Source organism: Bos indicus x Bos taurus, chromosome 10 (genome assembly GCF_003369695.1).
Source record: "Bos indicus x Bos taurus breed Angus x Brahman F1 hybrid chromosome 10, Bos_hybrid_MaternalHap_v2.0, whole genome shotgun sequence".
Lineage (NCBI taxonomy): Eukaryota > Metazoa > Chordata > Mammalia > Artiodactyla > Bovidae > Bos > Bos indicus x Bos taurus.
In genome coordinates this window covers 77,925,630-77,952,405 of record NC_040085.1, presented here as the reverse complement: position 1 = coordinate 77,952,405, position 26,776 = coordinate 77,925,630, and the positions used below count along the sequence as shown (strand labels likewise).

Sequence of the window (26,776 nt, the reverse complement as noted above, 5' to 3'; positions counted from 1 at the left end):
CCATAGGGCTGCTTATAACATAGCAGCTGACTTTTTTCCCAAGGAGGGACAGGGAGAGAGGGACAGAGGGAAGGAAGAGGGGGGTGCCTTTTTTATTATTTAGCTTCCAAAGTTGCATATTGTCACTTCCTTTTTACTGTATTTGTTCAAACAAGTCAGCCCATGTTGAGAGATTGGGGAATAGCCTTCATTTCTTGAAAAGAGGAGGATTGACTAACTCGAGGGTATTTTTAAAAAGCACCATAGTCACCAACATTACTGCCTGGCGATCATTTCCTTCCTCCCCACTGCTCAGTCTGACTTGCAGAGTCGCTCTCCTGCCTGTGGTGCCAACAACCCTCCTGGATCTGACCATTCTTAGAGAACATGCACAGCCACATGACCAGATTCTGAAGCCTCCGCCAGGATCTGCCCCAGCCTTGCAGGTGGGGCTCTGACACCCGGGACTGAAGAGCTTCAATCCAAGGTCGGGAGGAATGAACTGGCTTCCAGAGACTGGATGCAGCTCCTAGGGCATGGATGGAAAGTGATTCTAGCAGGGCCTCACTTTGGCCATGGAATCTACATCAAAAAATGACCCCTGCTATCAACGAATGGCATCAGATAAAGGCAATACTCCTAAGACAGTTTTATATGGTGTTTGCATATAAACACTATAAACTTAGCCTGATGGACAAAGCCTGTGGAAGGAGAAGCACGTTGTGAGATTATCTACTGGTGAATTCTTCTCTCTGCAATGCTGAAACCACCCAGTCATCCAGAGAGGGATGAGGGTCCACTGCTCCTGGGGATCACTTTACCTGGTTCTATTCAGCACTGACTCACAGTGTAATACTCAGTTCTTTTCTTGCTGAACCTCTCCCTTCATGTCGGTGGCCATCCCATCCTCTTCCTTGGATGCCATGAAGGTCTCTCTCCAGGTTCTTCTCATTTTGTGACTCCATTGTCTCAGTCTTTCTCACTGAGTTCTCTTCCTGATGCCCTTTCATGCCTTCAGTTCCAATGGTTACTCTCTCCACCATTCCCCACTTTTTATTTTTCACTCTGCAGTCTCTCCCTGGGGCTTCCCTGGTAGCTTAGCTGGTAAAGAATCCACCTGCAATGCAGGAGACCTGGTTTTGATCCCTGGGTCGGGAAGATCGCCTGGAGGAGGGCATGGCAACCCACTCTAGTATTCTTGCCTGGAGAATCCCCATGGACATAGGAGCCTGGTGGACTATAGTCCATGGGGTCACAGAGTTGGACCTGACTACGTGACTGAGCACAGCACAGTCCCTCCCTGAGTATCTCACTAAGTGCCAAGGCTTTGTCTACCACCCACATCTGATGATTCCTAAATCTATATCTGCAGCCTGGTCCTCTCTCCTGAGTATAGCCCTGCATTTTCTCACCTACCCATGGACAACTCCATTGAATATCTCATTACAACAAATGCAATATGCCAACATTGAATCTATTGTTACTTTCTGCAAGCCTGCTGTCTCCTCAGCTAACAGGGGTATCATTTACTCTGTGTCTCAACCTAAGAATCTCAGTGTCACTTTTTACTTCTCCCTCTTCCTCACACCCATGTCTAGGCAGGTATCCTGTCCCATTGATTAATCCTACCTCTCAAATGTTTCCTACATTTATCACCACTGTTTCTAGGCTGGTCCTGGCTAGTGCCCCCACTAGAACATAAGCTGCATAGGAGTAGGAGCTTTTATTTGTGTTACTCACTGCTTGGCACCTCTCACAGTGCCTGGCACATTGCAAGTGTTCAAAAAAAACTTTTTGAATAAATGGATATTGTACCTGGAGCTGTCTCCACTATATCCACCCTCTGTCCTGCCACCAGAATCATCTCTCTAAAGCATGTGTGCTAAGTCGCTTCAGTCCATGGGATTCTCCAGGCAAGAATACTGGGCTAGGTTGCCATTTCCTTTTCCAGGGGATCTTTCCGACCCAGGTATTGAACCCATGTCTCTTATGTTTCCTGCAGGCTTGTTCTTTACCACTAACGCTACCTGGGAAGCCCGTGGCTTCTCTAAAGCATGGGTACAAGCAAATCAGGTCCCTGCTTAAAAAACTGAGGATTTCTCACCGCTTACAGGGTCACATTCAGATCTGTATATCTGTATAAGAGGCCCTATGCATCTTTCCTCTTACCTCTCTAACATCATCTTTTGCCATTTCCCTTTTCCCCTGCTCCTCTTGAGACACTCTGCTTTGCCTAGACAAACTATGCCCTTTAAATTTCTTGCAATTTCCTCTCCCTGTAATTCTCTTTATTTTTTTTCTTAGAAAGCTCCTATTCATCCTTCAAGGCCCAGCTTAAATGCTACCTCCTCTCAGTGACATTCCCCAAGCTCCCTATTATTTACTGCTACTCCATCTGTAAGCACTTTATTTCTTCCCCTATTATAGTACTTATTGAATTGTATGATAGTCATTAACAGGCTTCCCAGGTGGCACTAGCAGTAAAGAACCTGCCTGCCAATTCAGGGAAATTAAGAGATACAAGTTTGATCCCTGGGTTGGGAAGATCCCCTGGAGGAGGGTATGGCAACCCACTCTAGTGTACTTGCCTTCAGAATCCCATGGACAGATGAGCCTGGCAGGCTATGGTCCATAGGGTCACAAAGAGTTGGACACAACAGAAGTGACTTAGCACAGCATAGCATATAGCCATTTATATATGTGTGTGTGTGTGTGTGTGTGTGTGTGTGTGTAACTTATAATAGTTATCTGGTGCTGTATAACAAATTACTCCAAAATGTAACAGCTGAAAACATAAATATTTATTATCTCATAGTTAGTCTGGGTTAGAAGTCTAGGTGTGGTTTAAGCTGAGTGCCTTTGGATAAAGGTCTCTTGCGAAGCTGCAGTCAAATTGTCAGCCAGGGCTATGGTCTCATCTGAAGGATTAACTGGGAGAGGATCCAATTCTAAGCTCTCTCACATTGTTTTTGGCAGAATTCATTTCCTCCCAGATTATTGGACTGAAACCTCTTCAAGGACGTCTCACAACACTGCAGCTGGCTTCCCTAAGAGCAAATGAGTGAGAAAGCACAAGACAGAGTGTCAAAGATGAAACTTAATATTAGGAGTGATATCCTATCACTTTGGTCATATCATACTTGCTAGAGGTGAATCAGTAAGTCCAACCCACCCTCAAGGAGAGAGAATTACATATGCTTACGAAGAGCAGGAAAGTGAGATAGCTGATAGTCATCTCAGAGGCTACCTGTCATGCCTCCCTAACCTGAGCGCCTCAAGGCAGGCTCCATGCCTCATTCATGTTTGAAATTTCAGCACCTAGTACAGTTCCTGGAAGGTGCAAGTACTCAGTGAATTAGGTCAAATTCAGTAGAACTATTTTTCTGTACAAACCTCATCACAGTGAAGTGAATTGCTAAATCAGAAGAACTCTCAAAATTAGACTGAAAAATGTTTCAAAAAATAAAATGTAAGACAGTGTTTAAGTGTCATGGACACACTCTAAGTCTTCTATTTCTAGGCATGTCTATGATTGCTTGCCAGTCTCACATAGAAAAGGCCAGAAAAGCAAGAAAACATCATTTTTCTTTTGACTTGGTCAGTCCAGTTCAGTTCAGTCGCTCATTTGTGTCTGACTCTTTGCGACCCCATGAATTGCAACACACCAGGCCTCCCTGTCCATCACCAACTCCCGGAGTTCACTCAGACTCACGTCCATCGAGTCAGTGATGCCATCCAACCATCTCATCCTCTGTCGTCCCCTTCTCCTCCTGTTCCCAATCCCTCCCAGCATCAGAGTCTTTTCCAATGAGTCAACTCTTCGCCTGAGGTGGCCAAAGTACTGGAGTTTCAGCTTTAGCATCATTCCTTCCAAAGAAATCCCAGAAATTCTGATCTCCTTCAGAATGGACTGGTTGGATCTCCTTGCAGTCCAAGGGACTCTCAAGAGTCTTCCCCAACACCACAGTTCAAAAGCATCAATTCTTCGGCGCTCAGCTTTCTTCACAGTCCAACTTTCACATCCATACATGATCACTGGAAAAACCATAGCCTTGACTAGGTGGATCTTTGTTGGCAAAGTAATGTCTCTGCTTTTCAATATGCTATCTAGGCTGGTCATAACTTTCCTTGCAAGGAGTAAGCGTCTTTTAATTTCATGGCTGCAGTCACCATCTACAGTGATTTTGGAGCCCAGAAAAATAAAGTCTGACACTATTTCCACTGTTTCCCCATCTATTTCCCATGAAGTGATGGGACCAGATGCCATGATCTTCGTTTTCTGAATGTTGAGCTTTAAGCCAACTTTTTCACTCTCCTCTTTCACCTTCATCAAGAGGTTTTTTAGTTCCTCTTCACTTTCTGCCATAAGGGTGGTGTCATCTGCATATCTGAGGTTATTGATATTTCCCCTGGCAATCTTGATTCCAGCTTGTGCTTCTTCCAGTCCAGTGTTTCTCATGATGTACTCTGCATATAAGTTAAATAAGCAGGGTGACAATATACAGCCTTGACGTACTCCTTTTCCTATTTGGAACCAGTCTGTTGTTTCATGTCCAGTTCTAACTGTTGCTTCCTGACCTGCATATAGGTTTCTCAAGAGGCAGGTCAGGTGGTCTGGTATTCCCATCTCTTTCAGAATTTTTCACAGTTTATTGTGATCCACACAGTCAAAGGCTTTGGCATAGTCAATAAAGCAGAAATAGATGTTTTTCTGGAACTCTCTTCCTTTTTCAATGATCCAGCAGATGTTGGCAATTTGATCTCTGGTTCCTCTGCCTTTTCTAAAACCAGCTTGAACATCAGGAAGTTCACGGTTCACGTATTGCTGAAGCCTGGCTTGGAGAATTTGAGCATTACTGTACCAGCGTGTGAGATGAGTGCAATTGTGCGTTAGTTTGAGCATTCTTTGGCATTGCCTTTCTTTGGGATTGGAATGAAAACTGACCTTTTCCAGTCCTATGGCCACTGCTGAGTTTTCCAAATTTGCTGGCATATTGAGTGCAGCACTTTCACAGCATCATCTTTCAGGATTTGAAATAGCTCAACTGGAATTCCATCACCTCCACTAGCTTTGTTCGTAGTGATACTTTCTAAGGCCCACTTGACTTCACATTCCAGGATATCTGGCTCTAGGTGAGTGATCACACCATCATGATTATCTGGGTTGTGAAGACTTTTTTGTACAGTTCTTCTGTGTATTCTTGCCACCTCTTCTTATCTTCTGCTTCTGTTAGGTCCATACTATTTCTGTCCTTTATTGAGCCCATCTTTGCATGAAATGTTCCCTTGGTATCTCTAATTTTCTTGAAGAGATCTCTAGTCTTTCCCATTCTGTTGTTTTCCTCTATTTCTTTGCATTGATCGCTGAGGAAGGCTTTCTTATCTCTTCTTGCTATTCTTTGGAACTCTGCATTCAGATGCTTATATCTTTCCTTTTCTCCTTTGCTTTTTGCTTCTCTTCTTTTCACAGCTACTTGTAAGGCCTCCCCAGATAGCCATTTTGCTTTTTTGCATTTCTTTTCCATGGGAATGGTCTTGACCCCTGTTTCCTGTACAATGTCACAAACCTCAGTCCATAGTTCATCAGGCACTCTATCTATCAGATCTAGGCCCTTAAATCTATTTCTCACTTCCACTGTATAATCATAAGGGATTTGATTTAGGTCATACCTGAATGGTCTAGTGGTTTTCCCTACTTTCTTCATTTTCAGTCTGAATTTGGCAATAAGGAGTTCATGATCTGAGCCACAGTCAGCTCCTGGACTTGTTTTTGTTGACTGTATAGAGCTTCTCCATCTTTGGCTGCAAAGAATATAATCAGTCTGATTTCGGTGTTGACCATCTGATGATGTCCATGTGTAGAGTCTTCTCTTGTGTTGTTGGAAGAGGGTGTTTGCTATGACCAATGCATTTTCTTGGCAAAACTCTATTAGTCTTTGCCCTGCTTCATTCCATACTCCAAGGCCAAATTTGCCTGTTACTCCAGGTGTTTCTTGACTTCCTACTTTTGCATTCCAGTCCCCTATAATGAAAAGGACATCTTTTTTTGGGTGTTAGTTCTAAAAGGTCTTGTAGGTCTTCATAGAACTGTTCAACTTTAGCTTCTTCAGCATTACTGGTTGGGGCGTAGACTTGGATTACTGTGATATTGAATGGTTTGCCTTGGAAATGAACAGAGATCATTCTGTCGTATTTGAGATTGCATCCAAGTACTGCATTTTGAACTCTTTTGTTGACCATGATGGCTACTCCATTTGACTTGGTACAGATCTGAAATATTTTCAAAAGAAAGAAATGGAATACCATCTCAAATTTCCTTAGATAACTCAAAAACTTAGACCACCCATGAATCCATCTTCTGATTCATGGAAGATCAGCAGTTGGAGGATCACAGATAATCAAGTGTTGATTAATCACTGCTCTTTTCTGCTACTACCATCAATGAGGCCATAAAATCCTCCAGGAAGGCTTTAGGATCTCCACTCTGTACAACAATTTCTTCTTCAGGTTTACTTTTCCAAAGAAAATTCAGAGTCTTTAGCCAGGGCCCATGGCTGGATGCTCATGATGTCCAGAGAGGTCTGAACTGCATAGCCAATGTCAGAGATTCACAGCAGAAACTGATGTTGGGCTCTGGAGGATGATTCAGGCTGGCCTCCGTGCCCTGCTGTGGGACAAGCATCACTTTGGCAGATAATTGCCTACAGTCTACAGTTCCAGCTAAAGATTTAGAAAGAGAGTCAGTCTGAGTTGCTCATGTTGGTGACTCTCTTCTTCCACTCCCTGCCTGGAAATATCTGCCCACCGCTACACAGCCAGCTCAACCCGGATCTAGTATTGCTCATGAGTAAAACCTTTTCCAAGGCCTCGGCTGCCTCCAGATTCACTGGCAGTCCATTTGTACAGGCCCGACTTATTGCATCTGGAGAAGGCAATGGCACCCCACTCCAGTACTCTTGCCTGGAAAATCCCATGGATGGAGGAGCCTGGTGGGCTGCAGTCCATGGGGTCCCGAAGAGTCAGACACAACTGAGTGACTTCACTTTTACTTTTCACTTTCATGCATTGGAGAAGGAAATGGCAACCCACTCCAGTGTTCTTGCCTGGAGAATCCTAGGGACGGCAGAGCCTGGTGGGCTGCCATCTATGGGGTCGCACAGAGTCGGACACGACTGAAGTGACTTAGCAGCAGACTTATTGCATCAGTTGGGTGTTATAATTAATGAAAAGTTGAGCACTTTCAGTGTCTAGATTTCTTGTGCTTTTTGTCATGGTATTGGTCTAGGAGTGGGCTAGGAGTGGGCTATTTCAGTGGAAGAGTTGCCAGAAATTGTAGCAGAACTGATTATTTACATTTCCTTCTTAGTTTCTTTTACTCTGAGTATCAGCTGGCAAACTTTAGAAGGCTTGTTTTGTCCAACCAGATGGACGAAATTTGGATCAAGAATATCTCTAAAAATAGTGTTGATGAGTGGCATAGGCAGAGTCACAGCTTCCTGGATAGTAGAGTCCTATCCTTTCATTAATATGTTGGAAAACTAATGTGCTAGAGACAAAGTGACTTGTCTCAGGGACTCAGATGCTGCATCATATCTCAAATTGTGGTACTTGCTCCATGAGGGCAGGTTTTGATTTTCCCACTGCTGTATCCCCAGTGCCTAGAAGAGTGCCTGCCACAATTATTTAGTCAACAAATACTGTTGAGGGAATGAGCAAATGAATAAATTATCCTGGGTCCTCAGTTGCAGTGACTAATTAGAGGCACCAGGATCATTACTGTGGTCATTGACATCTTTCTGGTGCCTTGGTCACAACCTGGGCCAGTCAGGTAAGCTATATAAAACCAGGTCAAGGCTGACCCACCCCCTGGTTTTGCTTTACAAAGACCAACTGCAGGTTTATAGATGAGACTACTCAGACCACACTTGACCATGAAAACTTGGGGGAATTTCTAGGGCCATTTGAGAATGGCACCATATGAAGCCCTTATTGGTTTAGCCCACTAAAAGCACTCCTAATAAATGGCGATCCACTCCAGTACTCTTGCCTGGAAAATTCCATGGATGGAGGAGCCTCATAGGCTATAGTCCATGGGATCGCAAAGAATCGGACACAACTGAGCAACTTCACTTTCACTTTTCAATGTTCTTGCATGAATGTATTTTCTATGATTATTGATGACAATGATTGAAGTTACAATCCCTGTGGCTTGCCTCCTGTGTGGCACCTGTGTGCCTTGAGTTTGACAGCTTTGAGAGAGGATAAGCAGACCTCTAAGATGGGTTGAACTTGCTGATGGTAGTGTTTTAGCCCAGCAAGAGGTAGCTGTGGCATTCACCATCATTTATTTTGAGTGTGTTTTTGTTACTTTGGTCTTATCCTTTCTACTTCCTTTCTCCTCTTCATCCTTGTTGAAGGACATCAAAATGATGAGAAAAAGGGAGCCATGCAGATGTCTCTGGAATGCCATTGTGGTCATAGATTTGTAGATGTCCTAGTGTTAGAAGTAATATCTGGGGCAGATGAGAGGTGAGCCTGAGACCATTGCAGAAGGTTTGCAAAGAAGGGCTGGAGAAGTAATCTAGATGGGGAAGCAGTGCCTGAGTAAAAGCTTTTCACAATACAGGTGCACAAAGTTTGAATTCTTGACTGCTCAGAATTGGTCTCCATCCCCCTTTACAGACTAAGTATAAAGACTCAGAGCCACATTCCCTCCTCTGGACAAACTGGGTCTCAAAGTGGAGGGGGATTGAAAGAGAAGGAGAGAACGAGAGAATGGGAGAGATAGAGACAGAGAGACAGGGAAGGAGAGAGAGAGAATAAGGGGAAATGAATGGGTCTGATTGGAGTGAGAGGGTTTCCCCAGGTGGGGTAGTAGTATTTTTTCTCCTCAAATTACTCTTTAGCGTGGATGATTCAGATTTGATTGCACTGTGCATGAATTCTCTATAGCTGAAGCTTCTTATGTATTTTTGCAATATGTAAATATTAGAACTTGTATGTGTGTATGAATATAGAGAACTGCTAGACATTTGAGCCAAAGTATTTTCTAATGAATGCTTATGGAGACTTGTTTTTGGTGCTATTTCAGGTTGGAATTGATCCTACATATTTTACATAATATGATTTCTATAAACCAGGCATGAGACAGAGGAGCACAAATTTGAATTTTGCAGTTACTTGCCTGAGAACCAGGGATATTTAGGTTTTCCTTTCCTGAGAAATTAGTTTTTAAGAGTTCAACATTGATAAATAAGGTAATAAAATATAATTGGATGTTTATAATTTCACAATGAATAAATAATAGACCATGCTACTTCCACAGTTATTTGTATCTATTTTATTTATGTTTTCAGCAAATACCTAGAGAGATAATTTTTTTTCCTGGAGCTCTAATTTAATCAGTGATGTGGCTTAGCCTAGTCCAAATTAAATATTGGCAATAATGAAATAAAAAACTCTTTTAATAAGGATCATAATGTAAGAGACACATGTCATAGTAGTTTGTAGATTTCTTTTTGCCCAGGGTTTGTTGAAAATGAACTGTGTTTCTCTCACTGTGCTGAGTACCTTTAGAGTGACACTGACTGGTAACTTCTGTGAGCATCTAAGTCACAATTGTAATATGAACTCAATCAACAAGGTATATTTAGATATTTTACCCCCAAAATGCTGCAAATATCCATATGTGTGGGTAGCTGTGTATGAGCATGTGTGGAAGTAGGCAGCTGTGAATATAAAACTAACACTGGTTTTGCCTGGATATTTGTCTGTGTGCCTTCGCACTCAAATACCACAGCTCCTGTTCACTGTCCCTGGAACATTCTCTGCGTCTATGCACATGCGCTCTGGAAAGACACGAGATGTGTCCTTCAGGGGGCAAGGGGGCATTTCCTGTTTTCAGATGCCTGCCTTCTCTCTCTCTTTTTAAAAATTACTTTTTATTGGAGTCCAGTCGCTTTACAATGTTGCATTAGTTTCTACAGCAAAGTGAATCACCTAAACATATACATACATGCCCTCTTTTTTGGATTTCCTTCCCATTTAGGTCACCACAGAGCACTGAATAGAGTTCCCTGAGCTATACTGTGGGTTCTCATTAATTGTCTGTTTTATGCATAGTATCAATAGTGTCTGTAAGTCAATCCCAGTCTCCCAATTCATCCCACCTCTTCTTTCCCCTCTTTGTTTCCATAAATTTGTTCTCTATATTTGTGTGTCTATTTCTGTTTTGCAAATAAGATAATCTATCCCTTTTTTCTTAGATTCCACATGTAGCGTTAGTATACGACATTTGTTTTTCTCTTTCTGAGTTACTTCACTTTGTGTGATAGTCTCTCCTGCCTTCTTTATTCCCCTGAGTTAGGGAGACTCTAATTTTGTACATACCAACCTCGTGAACAGTCTTCTTTCTGAGAAGCTTCTCACACCACACTGGTTTCCTTTTTCTACCCAGCTGCTGAAATAGCACCCTGAAGCCAAATCTCTGTTGTCTGAAACCCCTGTCCAGAAGCTAGGTCTCTGGACATGGTGGTCAGGGGTTACATTTTCTGTTTCAGCTTGTAGGGAAGATTGAGGTCCGTTTTGGAAGGTGGTAGGGTTTCCCAGGTGGCACTAGTGGTAAAGAAGCCACCTGCCAGTGCAGGAGATATAAGAAATGCAGGTTTGATCCTTGGGTCAGGAAGATCCCCTAGAGGAGGGCATGGCAACCCACTCGAGTGTTCTTGCCTGGAGAATCCCAAGGACAGAGGAGCCTGACCAGCTACAGTCCATGGAGTCGCAAAGAGTTGGACATGACTGAAGTGACCTGCACAGCACAGGGCTGGATTTAGAATGTCTCTTTATGCAAAGTTCACCACTGGACCAAGTAACAAGTGGGCAGATTTATCGAAGCCTCCTGATAGAACCAGTTTGGAGGAACACTTAGGAAGGGCCTTGTTTTTAATGATCTGGCTAAGATGATTCATGCATACCACCCCACCTTCTAAATCCATTTTGGTAATTGGTATCTTATAAATGTCCTGTTGAATCATCTCACCCAGGGGACCTGGGAAAGGATGTTACCCCTTCACTCCACTAGGCGCGCATCCATGTTCAGTCGTGTCTGACTCTTTGCGACTTCACTCCACTAGGATATTCAAATAGCAATGCAGGTATTCCTTGCTTTAAGAAAACTGGAAATATGGGAAACTCAGATTTTCCAAGGAAGCACATTAAAGAATGATTGTTAACTTTACAAAAGAGATAAGGACGGAAATCCCTAAGTAGTGAGTGACCATAATTTGCTTTATTGCCAGTGTGCCTCTATTTTGTGCCACCTTTGAATTGGAAGGGCTTCCCTGGTGGCTCAGCTGGTAAAGAATCCGCCTGTGATGCAGGAGACCCAGGTTCGATCCCTGGGTTGGGAAGATCCCCTGGAGAAGGGTACGGCTACCCACTCTAGTATTCTGGCCTGGAGAATTCCACGGACAGAGGAGCCTGGTGGGCTACAGTCCATTGGGTCACAAGGAGTTGGACACAACTGAGGGCTTCCCTTGTGGCTCAGCTGGTAAAGAATCCGCCTGCAATGTGGGAGACCTGGGTTCGATCCCTGGATCTGGAAGATCCCCTGGAGAAGGGAAAGGCTACCCACTCCAGTATTCTGGCCTGGAGAATTCCATAGTCCATGGGGTCACAAAGAGTCAGACACAACTGAGCGACTATCGCTTTGAATTGGAAAGACCATTACCCACTTCTAAAGATTTTAGGAATTTGTCCTGACCTAAATAAGGAATTCTAGTAGTCAAACTTAGGTTTGGGCTTCTGGTAGTTTTCCTCGAAACTTCTTGTTTTGTCCAACAGTGTGCATTATTCCAGTCATTTCCATGGTAGATAAGAAGCCTTATCCTTGCAGTTTTATCAAGGAGATGCCTTCTCCAGTTTGTAGAGATGGGCACAGACAGGCAGCTGTTCTGGTGGCACAGAAAGCAGAATCTAGTTCTGGGTGTAGCATTTGCTCCTGCTAACGGCAGCTTGGGTGACTTACCTCTTTGCGTCTTACCCTCCCGGGCTGAGAAGTTGCATCATTGTCTTTCCTCTCCCACTCGAGTCTGAGTTCTGAGTGAAGGAGCTCTGCAGGCAGAGCTGAAGCGACTCTGAAAGTGAAAAAGTGTGAGTCGCTCAGTTGTGTCCGAATCTTTGCAACCCCATGGACCAGCAGACTTGGAGCCTCTCATTTTACCTGGGGTGAAGGCTGTGTGAGCTCCATTCCCATTCTTTGGGTTTAAAGTCTTAGCGAGGAGGCTAGTGACTGTCTCAAGACAGGAACACAGAGAAAGCCCATGGGATTTTTTTTTTCGGGGGGGAGGGTGGACTTCCAACAGGAGTTTCTCAAGCCCACTTGCTACCATTCACTGGTCCAAAGCTCTTCTAGAAAATGTCTTCAGAGCTCAGCACACCGGTTGCAGAGGTCTTGAACAGAGTTGGAGTTCAGTAGATACTTGTGAAGTGCAGTTGGCTGCCTGAAGCTTGCACCCCCCACGCCACCGCCCACCCTCAGGGGCGTCCAGCAGGCTGTGGGGCTCCAGGTCACACTCTGGAATGTGCTGACCTTCCTTCCCAGGGAAGGCAGCACCACTTAGGGTGTTATTATTAGTAGCGCAGCTTCTGCTCTGCTCTGGCAACACGCCCTCACTCAGGGTCCTTACTGAACAACGACAAACCCACGAACCTTGGCAGTCAACACAGCCGACCGACCACCCTCTCCTCCTCTGGGCCACTTGACCCATACTTGCTGGTCTTACCTCTCTCTGGCCATCCTTCCAATTTCCTCTGTTGGTTCTTTCTTTTGATCTTCAAACAGTTCTTTAAAGCTCAGTCCTAGATCTTTTTCTCTCTTCTTTCCTCTTCTTTTCTCTTTTCTTAGATAATTTCATTAATTCTCATGGTTTCAATGACTGCCTATTTAGCACCTGGTGGCTTAGATGATAAAGAATCTGCCTGCAATGCAGGGGGCCTGGGTTTGATCCCTGAGTTGGGAAGATCCCCTGGAGAAGGGAATGGCTACCCACTCCAGTATTCTTGCCTGCAGAATCCCATGGACAGAGGAGCCTGGTGGGTTACAGTCCACGGGGTCGCAAAGAGTTGGACACAACTGAGCGATTAACACACCCATTTTGCAAAAACTCCTAAATTTATATGTCTGGTCTGTACTTCTCTTTTGAGCTCTAAACCCCTGTATTTGACTTCATCCACTTGATGTTTCCACCCTAAATATCACAGACTTCCCAAATTCAACCTGCTCAAAACAGAGTGCTTCTGTCTTCCATTTGGTCCCTCTGTGCTTTCCATAGTCTTTCTCATCTGTGTAAGTTTCACTGCATCCCACCTCTTTTCTTACGTCGGAATCTTGAGACTACTTCTCATCATCTCTCTTTCCCACACTCTGAAATTTCAAATCATAGCCAGGTCCTGCCAATGATTTCTTTAATACTTCTCAAATCTTCACCTCCATCATGCTTGCCTTTCTCCTGCCAGCAGCATCTGTCTTCAAACTAGTTTCCTGGCAACAATTCTTACATCTTTATATTCCCTTTGCCTCCACCCCCAATTCTTTCCTTTGACAGCATCTCTTTCCTTTCTCCCTCCCTCCCTCCCTTTTCTTTCTTCCTTTTTGATGACAATTTTTTTTTGTGTGTTTTCCTTATTTAAAAAGATCTTTTCAACTTTTTACTTTGAAATAATTATAACTACATGGAAAGTTATAAATTACATTACTGAGAGGTCCCATGCATGCTTTGCTCATTTCCCCTGATGGTAACATCTTACATACCCATAGTACTTCTGTAGGTATGTAAGTGCACTATGAACCAGGTACACTATGAACCATAGTACACTCTGTTCCACAGTACACTATAAACCAGGCGATTGACAGCCATGCAATCACAGACCTCCTTATCCATGTTACTGGTTTTATACTCACACACATGTGTTTATGCATGTATGTGTATTGTTCTATGCAATCTTATCACATACATAACTACCACTGCAATCAAGGTTCAGAATTGCTTCACCATCCAAAGTTTCCCTCTTGCTGAAGGAATGCTCTTTTAAATCCAAAAAAGAGGGGATATATGTAAACGTATAGCTGATTCACTTTACTGTACAGCAGAAACTAACACAACAATGTAAAACAATACTCCAATAAAATATTTAAAAAAATGAAAAATCTAATAATCTTAGAAAAACGCACAGAGTAATCTAGTCACTGCCTTGCCCAAAGGCTTAAATGTTTTAAAGCCCCAAATCCTTAATGAGGGGCACAATGTGCCCGGGTAGTCTGACTCTAGCTCGTCTCCGGGTGCTTCTCACCTGCCTCCCCTCCTGCTTCGCTTGTGAGCCTCTGCCTACTGGCTTTTCCCTTCCTTTGAGTTTGCCCAGTTCCTCCATGGCTCAGTGCCCTGCCCCTCCATGCACCATCCTCCACACACGGAATCCTCTCCCTCACCCATCCAGCTAATCTCCTCATCTGCCAGGTGTCAACTCCAAGATCTTTCTCAGAGAAGGTTTCCTTGACATCTCAGACTAGATACGAACCTCCTGTGATTTTTCATTGCCACGTATGATTTTCCTTCATGGCACTTATCACACAGCTGTAAGTAAATAGGTATGTGTGTAGTTTATTAATTTGAGTTCTCTCTGATCAGACTAGAGGGATCTGGAGGTAGGGATGTGTGTGGTCTTGCTCACCAGTGTATCTTTTCTGTCTGGGACCGTGACTGCTCTAGCAGATGTCCAATAAATCCTTGTTCATGAAGCTGGCTGGGTGTGGCTGGGTGTGCACTGAGGTTGTGGAACTGGGCAATGACAACCTGCTAATCTAGGTATCTGCTCCATGAATTAATCATCAAACTTCCTGGGTGTCCAAACATGGGCATCTCCGGTGCAGACCACTCAGAATCTCAAGCTGGTATATTCTCTCCTATTCCCATCCCACTACTCCGTGTGAGAGAGCGGGGTAGGGAACAACCCTGGCCAGCATCCTTAGATTTTTGAGAAGCCATCAGATATCATCTGGATGTTCATCCAATCTTTTAATGTAAGGTCTCTCTCCCCTGGGTCACTGGTATGGTGTTGCTTTGAGCAAGTTATCGGTTCAGAGCCTTGGGGGTTTCTACCTTGGATGGCCTCTGAGAAGTCCTAGAAAAGCTTTTAGGCTCCTCCCCACCTCAATGTTCCCACCTGCTGTTTGTGAAGTGTCCCCAGCTTCCCTCAACACGAGTCTCCACTCTCGCTCTCAGAGATAGCTCGGCGTGGTGTGTGTCGCTGGGGCCCCAGATCTGAAGGGTTTGTCTTTTGACTGAATGGACAGAATGTCCCCCAAAGGACCATGATGGAACCAGCTTTGTGAGAATATGGAAAAGGGGAAATGGGGGTCTCCTGCTGAGTTGTGACTTTGCCAAGGAGTGGTGTTACCATGTAGATCTTGATTCTCTGTGGGGGACACTGGGTTGGTAGAACTGCCTCTAACTGGAGGCCCATCTATACTCTTCTCCTTTGGAAGCTTACAATCCTTCATGTGATAGAGGCCAAGCAATGCATGATATGGTGGATTTGGCAGAGTTGGAAGCTCTGGAGAAGGGTGAACCCCCAGCAATAGGCAAACTGTCCATTCTTTTGTGACAGTGTCTGGAACAGGCTTCACCCTGAGTGCTCTGCCTTCTGATTCACAACCCTGAGTGACCTGGGGACCTCGTCCAGTTTTCCCGTCCCTGTCAAACAGAAGGTCAAAGGCTTCGCATTCTGTGGCTCACAGTTGTTCTCTCGCTGCTGGCCTCTGTCTTTTGGGTGAGCTGTAACTGAGGGTAGAGCTCAGCCCTGCAGGCCAAGCCTCTGGTGTAGGACCACTGGGGCTGGGTGCTCTAAGGTCACATTAATGTCCCTCCCTGCTCTTGCTATTGGCTTGGCTGACATGATATTTGGGATGAAGAGAAGAGTTCAGGACAGACATGGACATCCTTGCAATGATGCTCTACTTTTCCAGCCTCCCTGCTATTCCTGTGCAGGGTGTGGACTTCTGCTGGTCCCCTGGTCGTGGGCACGGAGGGACACTTTAGGTGGCAGTGCAGAGCCTTCCAGTGCCCCTGAGCTCTGTCCCTGGGAGGCTCACACGCTCTCTCTGGTCTCTTCCCCTGTACCCTGAGGCAGCATGAACAACTTTGCAGGTCAGAAGGATCAACTCCAAATAGCTCTTATGTTGCTGCCACCACAGCTGATGCTGGGGAGATGATGTTGCTGACTCTCATAGCATCGCCTTGTGCTGTGTGATTTCCTTTCTCATTCCCTATGATCACCACTTTCTGTCCTCATCAACTGGTTACACCTCTGGGGGACGCGGCTCTTAGGGCAAGAGGACTTGGGTGACATCTCCCCCCAGCAAAGGGTTAATCCTCACTCCTCTCTTTGGGCATTGATCTACTGTAACTGTGGGTGGTGGTGAAGAGGGCGGGTAGGGCCCCGTCCAGGCCCCCAGTTTGCTTCCCAACACATGCTACCCCACCCTCCCTCCAAGTGAGGCATAATGTTGTGTTGAGGGGGTGACAGGTCAGACCCCTGGCCTTAATGCTGCCATTTCTGCTTCCTCCAGGTCACCCCACCTGCCTGCAGTTCACCCTGAACATGACCGAGGCTGTCAAGACCTACAAGTGGCAGTGCATAGAATGCAAGTCCTGCATCCTCTGTGGGACCTCGGAGAATGATGTGAGTGTGGGTTTCCCACATGGGAGGGGAAATCCAAGGGGCTGGGAGTCCTTTGAGGATGGAGAGGAAGGTGGGATTCTCATCCCTGGGCTCCTGAGGAAAATATCCATCAGGACCCTTCCCCCCTTGACTTTTGCCTTGAGGACCCTTGGGACACTTGTCCGACAATGACCTTGGCTACTCTTTGTGCCTTTAGAAACAGGTGCAGGAGGTAATGGCCAGAGACTGCCTTGCTGGCCTTTAGCCCTGAAGGGGTCAGTGGTAGACAATGGTGCCCATCGCTTACTGTTGGGATGTGCTTGGGTTTTTACACCACGTTCTGGAATGTGTCATGTCATTTGGTCTAAATATTAAGCATAATAAATGCAGAATTAAAAAAAACACTTTTTTATGGAAAATTTCAAACATATACAAAGATAGAAAAGATAATGAGACTTGTGTACCCCATCACCAGCTTCAACAATGATCAGTACATGTCCACTCTTATATTGTAAATGTTGCCACCTCTTTGCATGAAATCATAATGCTAGTCATAATATCATTTCACCTGACAATATTCCATACATATCTCAAAAAGATAAAGACTACTTTTTAAAAGATTGTGAATATAATTTTTACAAGTTGAAAACATATAAGGATTTACTTTTTAACAAAAATAACCAAAATATTAGCATAGATTTAAGAAATCAATAATTAATATAATCAAACATCCAGTCAATATTTCTATTGCCTTGATTGTCTTAAACATTGTCTTAATTATCTTAAATTGTTTCCAAATGTTTTTATTATGGTTTATTTGAATTGGGATTCAAATAAGGCCCATGCATTGCCAGTTAATTGGTATGTCTTTAAAGTTTCTTTTAATACAAAGGGTTTCCCTTCAGTTTGCTCTTTTTTCCTCCTTTGATTTTTTTGTTAAATAAATCAGTTTACTTGTTCAATAGAGTTTCCCGTGATTTTATTTTACTGACTGTATTGCTATGGTGGTGTCTGACATTTTCTTCTGTCTCTTTTGTTTCTTGTACGATGGTGCTTAGAGCTAGAGGCTTCATCACATCCAGGTTCTCTCTTTTTCTCTGCCTCTTTAGTATATAAAAATAGTAAGACTACTTAATAAACAGTGGTGTATACTTTCATCATGAGGTACGTAATACCTGGTATCTCTCTTTTTGTGAAGGTAGCAACTGTTGGTGATCTTCAAACATTGACTATTTTATTCGTTCAGTTCAGTTCAGTCACTCCGTCGTGTCCGACTCTTTGCGACCCCATGAATTGCAACACACCAGGCCTCCCTGTCTATCACCAACTCCTGGAGTTCACCCAAGCTCATGTCCATCGAGTTGGTGATGCCATCCAGCCATCTCATCCTTTGTCGTCCCCTTCTCCTCCTGCCCTCAATCCCTCCCAGCATCAGAGTCTTTTCCAATGAGTCAACTCTTTGCATGAGGTGGCCAAAGTATTGGAGTTTCAGCTTTAGCATCAGTCCTTCCAAAGAACACCCAGGACTGATCTCCTTTAGGATGGACTGGTTGGATCTCCTTGCAGTTCAAGGGACTCTCAAGAGTCTTCGACACCACAGTTCAAAAGCATCAATTCTTCGGCGCTCAGCTTTCTTCACAGTCCAACTTTCACATCCATACATGACCACTGGAAAAACCATAGCCTTGACTAGAAGGACCTTTGTTGGCAAAGTAATGTCTCTGCTTTTCAATATGCTATCTAGGCTGGTCATAACTTTCCTTGCAAAGAGTAAGCGTCTTTTAATTTCATGGCTGCAGTCATCATCTGCAGTGATTTTGGAGCCCAAAAATATAAAATCTGACACTGTTTCCCCATCTATTTCCCATGAAGTGATGGGACCAGATGCCATGATCTTCGTTTTCTGAATGTTGAGCTTTAAGCCAACTTTTTCACTCTCCTCTTTCACCTTCATCAAGAGGTTTTTTAGTTCCTCTTCACTTTCTGCCATAAGGGTGGTGTCATCTGCATATCTGAGGTTATTGATATTTCTCCTGGCAATCTTGATTCCAGCTTGTGCTTCATCCAGCCCAGCGTTTCTCATGATGTACTCTGCATATAAATTAAATAAGCAGAGTGACAATATACAGCCTTGATGTACTCCTTTTCCTATTTGGAACCAGTCTGTTGTTCCATGTCCAGTTCTAAGTGTTGCTTCCTGACCTGCATATAGGTTTCTCAAGAGGCAGGTCAGGTGGTCTGGTATTCCCATCTCTTTCAGAATTTTCCACAGTTTATTGTGATCCACACGGTCAAAGGCTTTGGCATAGTCAATAAAGCAGAAATAGATGTTTTTCTGGAACTCTCTTCCTTTTTCAATGATCCAGCGGATGTTGGCAATTTGATCTCTGGTTCCTCTGCCTTTTCTAAAACCAGCTTGAACATCTGGAAGTTCACGGTTCATGTATTGCTGAAGCCTGGCTTGGAGAATTTTGAGCATTACTTTCCTAGAGTGTGAGATGAGTGCAATTGTGTGGTAGTTTGAGCATTCTTTGGCATTGCCTTTCTTTGGGATTGGAATGAAAACTGACCTTTTCCAGTCCTATGGCCACTGCTGAGTTTTTTCAAATTTGCTGGCATATTGAGTGCAGCACTTTCACAGCATCATCTTTCAGGATTTGAAATAGCTCAACTGGAATTCCATCACCTCCACTAGCTTTGTTCGTAGTGATGCTTTCTAAGGCCCAGTTGACTTCACATTCCAGGATGTTTGGCTCTAGGTGAGTGATCACAGCATCGTGGTTATCTGGGTCATGAAGATCCTTTTTGTATAGTTCTTCTCTGTATTCTTGCCACCTCTTTTTAATATCTTCTGCTTCTGTTAGGTCCATACCATTTCTGTCCTTTATTGAGCCCATCTTTGCATGAAATGTTCCCTTCGTATCTCTAATTTTCTTGAAGAGATATCTAGTCTTTCCCATTCTGTTATTTACCTTTATTTCTTTGCATTCATTGCTGAGGAAGGGTTTCTTACCTCTCCTTGCTATTCTTTGGAACTCTGCATTCAGATGCTTATATCTTTCCTTCTCTCCTTTGCTTTTCACTTCTCTTCTTTTCACAGCTATTTGTAAGGCCTCCCCAGATAGCCATTTTATTAAGGATTGTAAATAGTGATATTCTTAATCTATGATTTCTTCTTCTTTGTTTAATAGCTGGGGTAATTCTATAAAGAGAAACTTCCAAGCCTTGTATTTGGTTACCCTCAGCTATAGATTATTTAGAAAAAGCAGGATAAACACTTGATTCTTTTCCTTCATCAGTTTTCAAAATAAGGGAGTGGATTCAACACCTATTCATGATCACAACACTCAAGAAAATAGAAATTGTGGGATACTTTCTTAACATGATAAATTTTTCATATCTTAGAACTAAAGCCATTATCTTATTTAATAGAGAAATGCTAGAGGCATTTCTAAGATCAGGAACCAGGTAAGGATGCCCACTAATGCTATTACTACTCATTACTCTAGAGATATTAGCTAATGCAACTAGGTAAGAGATAAAAATAAGTACAATAAGTACTTGAGATAACAATAAGTAACAATAAGAATGGTAACAAATTAGAAAGTTTTTCTCTATTTCATAAACTATGATAGTATATCCGGGAAGCTCTAGAGAATCAACAATAAAGCTAACTCAAACATTAAAGGTAACAATATATAGAATTATCATACAGAAATTAATAGCCCTCATATGCACAAATAATAACATTATTTGTGTTAGAAGACATTATGGTAGAGAAGCTCCACTTACAAAAGCAAAAAAGGAGAAATATTTAGAAATAAACTTAGCTGTAAGTACATAAGACCTAAATAAAGAAAAATTTTAAATGCTTTTGAAAAGACATAGAAATAGATTTGAACAAATGAAGACGTGGTATGATCTCGGAGAAAGCAATGGCACCCCACTCCAGTACTCTTGCCTAGAAAATCCCGTGGACGGAGGAGTCTGGAAGGCTGCAGTCCACTGGGTCGCAAAGAGTCAGACATGACTGAGCGACTTCACTTTCACTTTTCACTTTCATGCATTGGAGAAGGAAATGGCAACCCACACCAGTGTTCTTGCCTGGAGAATCCCAGGGACGGGGGAGACTGGTGGGCTGCCGTCTATGGGGTTGCACAGAGTCGGACACGACTGAAGTGACTTACCTTACCTTATGATCTTGGATAGAATGAAGCCTCAAATTGTAAAGATTTCAGTTCTTCCTAAGTTAATTTATAAATTTGATTTAAACCCAATAAATTCATCAACATGCTTTTTAATGGAACTAGACAAGTTGATTCTAAAATTCATATGGAAAAAATGCAAGATTAGCCAATGAAACACTGAAAGACAACAAATTATGAAGGGAGTCTACCCCTACCAGACATTAAAACACACTATAATGCCTCTGAGGTTAAAACAATATGGACAAAAAGACCAGTGGAATGGAATAGAAAACCCACAAATCAACCCAATTACATATGGACATGTAGTGTAAGATAAAAGTCTGGTATTCCCAGTGGCTCAGATGGTAAAGAATCTGCCTGCAATGTGGGAGATCCAGGTTTGATCCCTGGGTTGGGAATACCTGCTGGAGAAGGGAATGGCAACCCACTCCAGTATTCTTGCCTGGAGAATCCCATGGACAGAGGAACTCGCTGAGCTATAGTCCATGGGGTTACAAAGAGTTGGACACAACTGAGCAGCTAACACACTAACACACACACACAAAAGTTGTATCTAAAATTATTGGATCAAAGATAGACATTTTCATGAATGGTACTGGGACAATAGGGTGACCATTTGGGAAAAGATAAAATTAGGTCCATATCTTGTGTAATACAGAATAGCAGTCTTCATGTGAACTGGGGATATACATATAAAAAGTAAAACCATATTAGTATCAGAAGAAAACATGGATGAATTCTTCTCTAATCTAAATATAAGGTGAGATTTTCTGTGATTCAGAATTCGCTAGGAATAAAAGAGAATGTTGACAAATCTGACCACATAAACATCTGCATACTAAAAAACAGAATAACATAAATAGATTACTGACAAACTGGGAGAAAATATTTGCAGCATATACTACAGATAAAGGAGGCAACATATTATACATAAAGGACCCTTAATGTTTGAAGGGCAAAGGATCATAAACTTGATAGAAAATGGGGAAAATGTGAAAGATAGTTCACAAAAGATATAAAAATGACCCTTACACATGTGGGGAAAAATGGTTTGAACACATTCATAATTAAAGAAATTTAACTGTAAACAAAATTGAGATATCCTTTCTTACCCATAAAATTAGGGGAAAAAAGTATGACAGTACATTCTGTTGATGAAGTTGTGGGAAAGCTGGCACCCTTATGCATTGTCAGCCAGAAGACAAAGTGGTACCACCCTCTGTCCTACCAGTACCGAACACAACCACCATGCACTTACCTTTCGACTGGGCTGTCTCACCTATCCTATCCTAAAGATACACCCATAACACTGTGAAAACACCCATATGCATAAGGTTCTTCACATTGCTTATATTTGTAAAATATTGGAAATGACCTAAATGCTCATACACAGTATGAGTGGATAAAGGATGGCACAATGAAGTACTGTAAAGCGAAAACAACATAAGAGCATCTTTATGAATTAATATGGAGTGACTTCCAGGATATATTGTTAAATAAAAAAGCAAAGTAAAAATATTATCTATAGCACATGGCCATTTTTGTAAGAAAGGCATAAGAAAATATACATATATCTTTTTAACTGTGTAAGAGAAATAGAAGAAGGATAAAGAAACTAGAGAGACTGGTTATTGTCAGAGTGACTGGTTATTGTCAGAGTGACTGGTTATTGTCAGAGTGGGTGGGAATGTACATCCCAGAAAAGGATTGCCATTCTACTGGAACTGTAGCCATACGTGAATTCTTGTTCTTAAATACTTAGAACTGTAGCCATACGTGAATTCTGGTTCTTAAATACTTAGGAGCAAGAAACCCTTAAAGTGTGTTTCTCATGGGGGATAGCATGGGCTGGGTTTTTTTTTTTTTGTAATATTGGCAGGCAGTTATCTGAGAAGCAAATGGAAAAGAAGAGATTATGGTGCTAGACAATTATCAACCTATGAATGATACATTTAAACCTATAGATACCTTGGTTTCCCTTTGAGAAAGTCTAAACCAGGATATCCTGTCTTCTTATAAAAGTAGGAGTTGTTAGTGTATTTCAGATATTAGTAATATTGTTTCTTGTCTCTCCCTGTTTCTTGTCCCTCTTCTAACTTGTTTTCCCTCATATCATCCCTAAATCATATTGCAATTTAGCTTACTTGAGTTCTGACAATAATGGTGTAACCCTTGGAATAGATTCTCATTTTCATCCTACATTTCCAACTGCTGCTTCCTAGCCTCTTTTTTGTCTGCCTGTCCTTAACTTTGGTGTTCCCCAAGCCTCTATTCTTGATCTTCTCCTCAGTAACTTTTTTGAGTTCTTGGTTTTTCAGAAAATTCAATGAAAGCTATGGATTTACTTTTTCCTTAGAAAAATCTACATTTGGACTTATATGCAAAATTGTACTTTTAATTTCAAGAAGTTCATGGATACCTCTCCATGAGCACAAGTTCAAAAACATCTGCTTTCACTTACTCTGGGCTTCCTCTCCCAGGACTTTAATTGCCATCTCATCACCAAAGACTCCCTAACCCATATCTCGTGCTCAGGCCTCTCTCCTGATCTCCAGCTGCCTTCAGGGCATCCTCACCAGGTGATCTGTAGATCTACAGAACATGTTTATAGCTGAGGTTGCCTTCTGCCTCCCACAGGCCTGCTCCTTTGCTCATGGCTTAATGGATGGCTACCTCATCTGGCTTGCTGACCAAGACCACAACCTAGGAGACACCCTTGATTTCTTCCTTTTCACTCTCTACAGCTAATCAATGACTCTCAAATGGAAGCAGGCCCCTTTTCTCTCCCCTAACCCACAACCCTAGTTCAGACCATCATCATATGTTATCTCTTACCTGATGACTACAGTAGCCTCCTAAGTGGTCTTCCGGCCTCAAGAACCAATCTCTCTCCACCTGGGCATCTATTCTGATACAATAAGATACAGCAGCTAGTGAGATCTTTCTAAATTGCAAGTCTAACCATGTCACTCCTCTGTTGCTAACCCTTTGAAAGCTTCCCATTGTGTCCTATTGAAAGGTCTTAGCATGATAAAAAAAAGAGATCTTTCATGGTCTCTCCTGCCTCACTGCTTGCTCACAGGGGTTTCCAACTTCTATATCTACTTTTTCCAGGATCTCTAAACTGGGGAAAGCCAAGGTGAGATTTGATACAAAACTTTGCAGACATCTTATAAGCCATCAAAGCAGACCCAAAGATAACTGAATAGAACAGGGCTGAACCTGGAGGATGGGGACCAGGTCACAAACGCCTACTGAGTAGCTTCTATGCATGGAAGTTCTGAAGGAAATGTGGAGATGAGTAAGACAAGGTCTGCCCCAAGGGCTGTGCAACCTGTACAGGCATGGACAAAAGAGCCGTGTTCCAAACGGACTGTGTGCAGACATCTACCACATGCCAGGCTTGGCAGCATAAAGTGCAATTAAATGTCATAAGAAAGCTAAAGTACATGAGGATGCAAGAGGGGTCAGAGAACTTCCATTTGAGTAGATTAGTGAAGTTTTTGTAGCAGAGAAGTGTTTGAAGACTTGAAGGGTGGTTAGGTCCAGAAGAGAAGGGGCCAGGGACTGGGAGAGCCTTCAAACAGAGAGAACTACATGAGCAAAGATGTCAACTGCGTCCTTGGAAGTTAACCACCGTGCCGGAAAGGCCTATTCTCATCTGGTCTCCAACCTCCAGCCTCTAAGGAGGCTTTTAGGAACTGACAGGTGGCATAATATCACTTGCATTTCTCTGGTAATGAAACCCTGAAAAGGTTCGGAGGTGTTATGGATGTTACAAGCAAGTATGCTGCCCATTTCATAAATGGAAAGAGTGAGGTCCAGAGCAACTAAGATTTACAAACATTTAAAGTACTGTCTATTCACTAGGCAAATATCCTGAGGAATACAGAAATGCATTAAATTAATTTTCTATCCTTATGGAGGCAGAATTGTAGGTGATGTGAGTTCAGAAGCATTAAGAATCCCTTTAGGCTTGGATGTGAGATGGTGGGCTAGGGGGGCTTCTTGGAGGAGGAATGATTTGAAGAGAACACTTACGTGGGAGTAGAGTTTGCATAGTTCAGAAGACAGATGGGGGAATTCCAGGTGTGGGCAAAGCACGTGGCTGTTCAGAGGGAAGCAAGGACTCCAAATGGGGCTGGGAAATGGGTATCCAGGGAGCTTGATTAATGGAAATAAGCTGGTGGCATAGGCCACTGGGGGCCAGAAAAATAATTAACCTAAATAATTCCATATTTCTTCCTCTCCTTCTACTCTGTGTTCCACCAGGACCAGCTACTCTTCTGCGATGACTGTGACCGTGGCTACCACATGTACTGTTTAAATCCCCCCGTGGCTGAGCCCCCAGAAGGTAATAATGATGAGATCACCAATAACAATAACAGCTACTTCTACCACTTCCTGAGCCCTCACTAAAGTGCAGGCCTTGTGCTAAGGGCTTCACATATCTTGTCTCATTTAATTGTCATAACCTTTCGAAGTAGGTATGACCACTCCCATTTTACAGATCATGCAACTGAGGCCCAGTTCAACCAGCTGAAATTCCAGCTTGAAGGCCAAGGAGATGTTTCCCTGGCTTATGACTGAGATGGTGGAAGAGGTGTGAGTTTCTAGGGGAAACTGGTCCAGACCCGGTGATGCTGGTTAAGAGGCACAACCGAGGAAGCAGGGTCTTCACTGCTGTTCAGCCAATCTCTGTGCACTATTTTCTGAGCAGCGTTGTTCTGCTGAGCGACAGACTTCAGCACGTTTTTGGAACTGGGACTAGGTCTCTGGATCATGAAAATCAAAATAAAATGGGGCTGATAAAAAGTTTAGGGCCAAGGGGCGGGGCTTGAGGCTTGGGGAGAGGCTGCTTGTAATGCCATCTTTTTCTTGTAGGGAGCTGGAGCTGCCACTTATGCTGGGAGCTGCTCAAAGAAAAAGCCTCAGCCTTCGGCTGCCAGGCCTAGGGTCCCCGGTCACACATATAAGGTGACTTGCCATTGGAGAGGCTGAAGCAGAGCCCAGTTCAAACCTGATCAAGCCCCTACTCCTGTATATCCAGACAGACCAACTGGAAGGAGGAACACCAATCAGTAACCACAGAGCATGCGGACACAGGGCATCAAGGGGCGAGGTGTCTGCTTACCTCCTATGCGCAGGTTTCCGTTCTTCAGCCAGCCCCCACCCCTTGTTTCTGCCAGAAAGATGGTAAATTCTTGAAGAATGATCTCAGCCACAGCCCTGTGGACCCTCCCTCACATGTATCCTAGCACCGGGCCCTCTCACTGGCTCCCCATTTTAAGGTCCCATTTTGTGACCACCCATCCCGTCAATCCTGTGTGGTTTGGTGTTTTGTAATATCTATCGTGTTCCAAGAAACCTTCGCACAGCCTCCCTGCCCTCAGCTTCATCTTTCCATCCTGAACTCAGCAGAGGAACAAAGGGCTGCAGAGAAGTTTTTATTTATTACAAGCCTCCCTGGAAATTTCTAGAGTTGGGACCTGGAGGCCATCTAGATGATGAAGCCCTGAAATCCCTCCTGGTACCCCCGTCTCTTTGAAGAAGAACTTTTTGCTGCTTTCTGCACCCCCAGCAGATATCCAGTGATATCAGTGACAGCCGGGGGGGGGGGTGGGGTCTCTAGATGGTGCTGGGGAGGGAGGGGGAGGCCATGAGAGGTGGGTGCAAATGCCATGAAGGTACTTCTGAGGCCCTGTCACAGCCGATCAGTATTTGCTGTCCATCAGGAATGGCTTTGCCTGGGACCAGATTGTCAGAGCTAGGGCATCCTTGAGGAGAGACAGGCCACAGCGTAGGCAGAGCTCTGAAGAGGTCAAGACTCTGCCTTCCACTCGGTCTGGGTCTGGAGCTTTCCCAGGTGGACC

At 43.5% G+C, this 26,776-nt stretch overlaps 1 protein-coding gene across 1 annotated transcript in view; it reads left to right on the top strand.

The window, feature by feature from the left end:
• Nucleotides 1–26,283, top strand: part of DPF3 (double PHD fingers 3) — a 283,863-nt gene extending 257,580 nt beyond the window's left edge. Inside the window, exons 9-11 of the mRNA XM_027552333.1 lie at nucleotides 16,604–16,716; nucleotides 25,176–25,257; nucleotides 25,788–26,283. Coding sequence (XP_027408134.1) covers nucleotides 16,604–16,716; nucleotides 25,176–25,257; nucleotides 25,788–25,858 — 266 coding nt within the window. The 3' untranslated portion in view covers nucleotides 25,859–26,283. The remainder of the gene's footprint in view (nucleotides 1–16,603; nucleotides 16,717–25,175; nucleotides 25,258–25,787) is intronic.
• The last annotated feature ends 493 nt before the right edge of the window (nucleotides 26,284–26,776 follow it).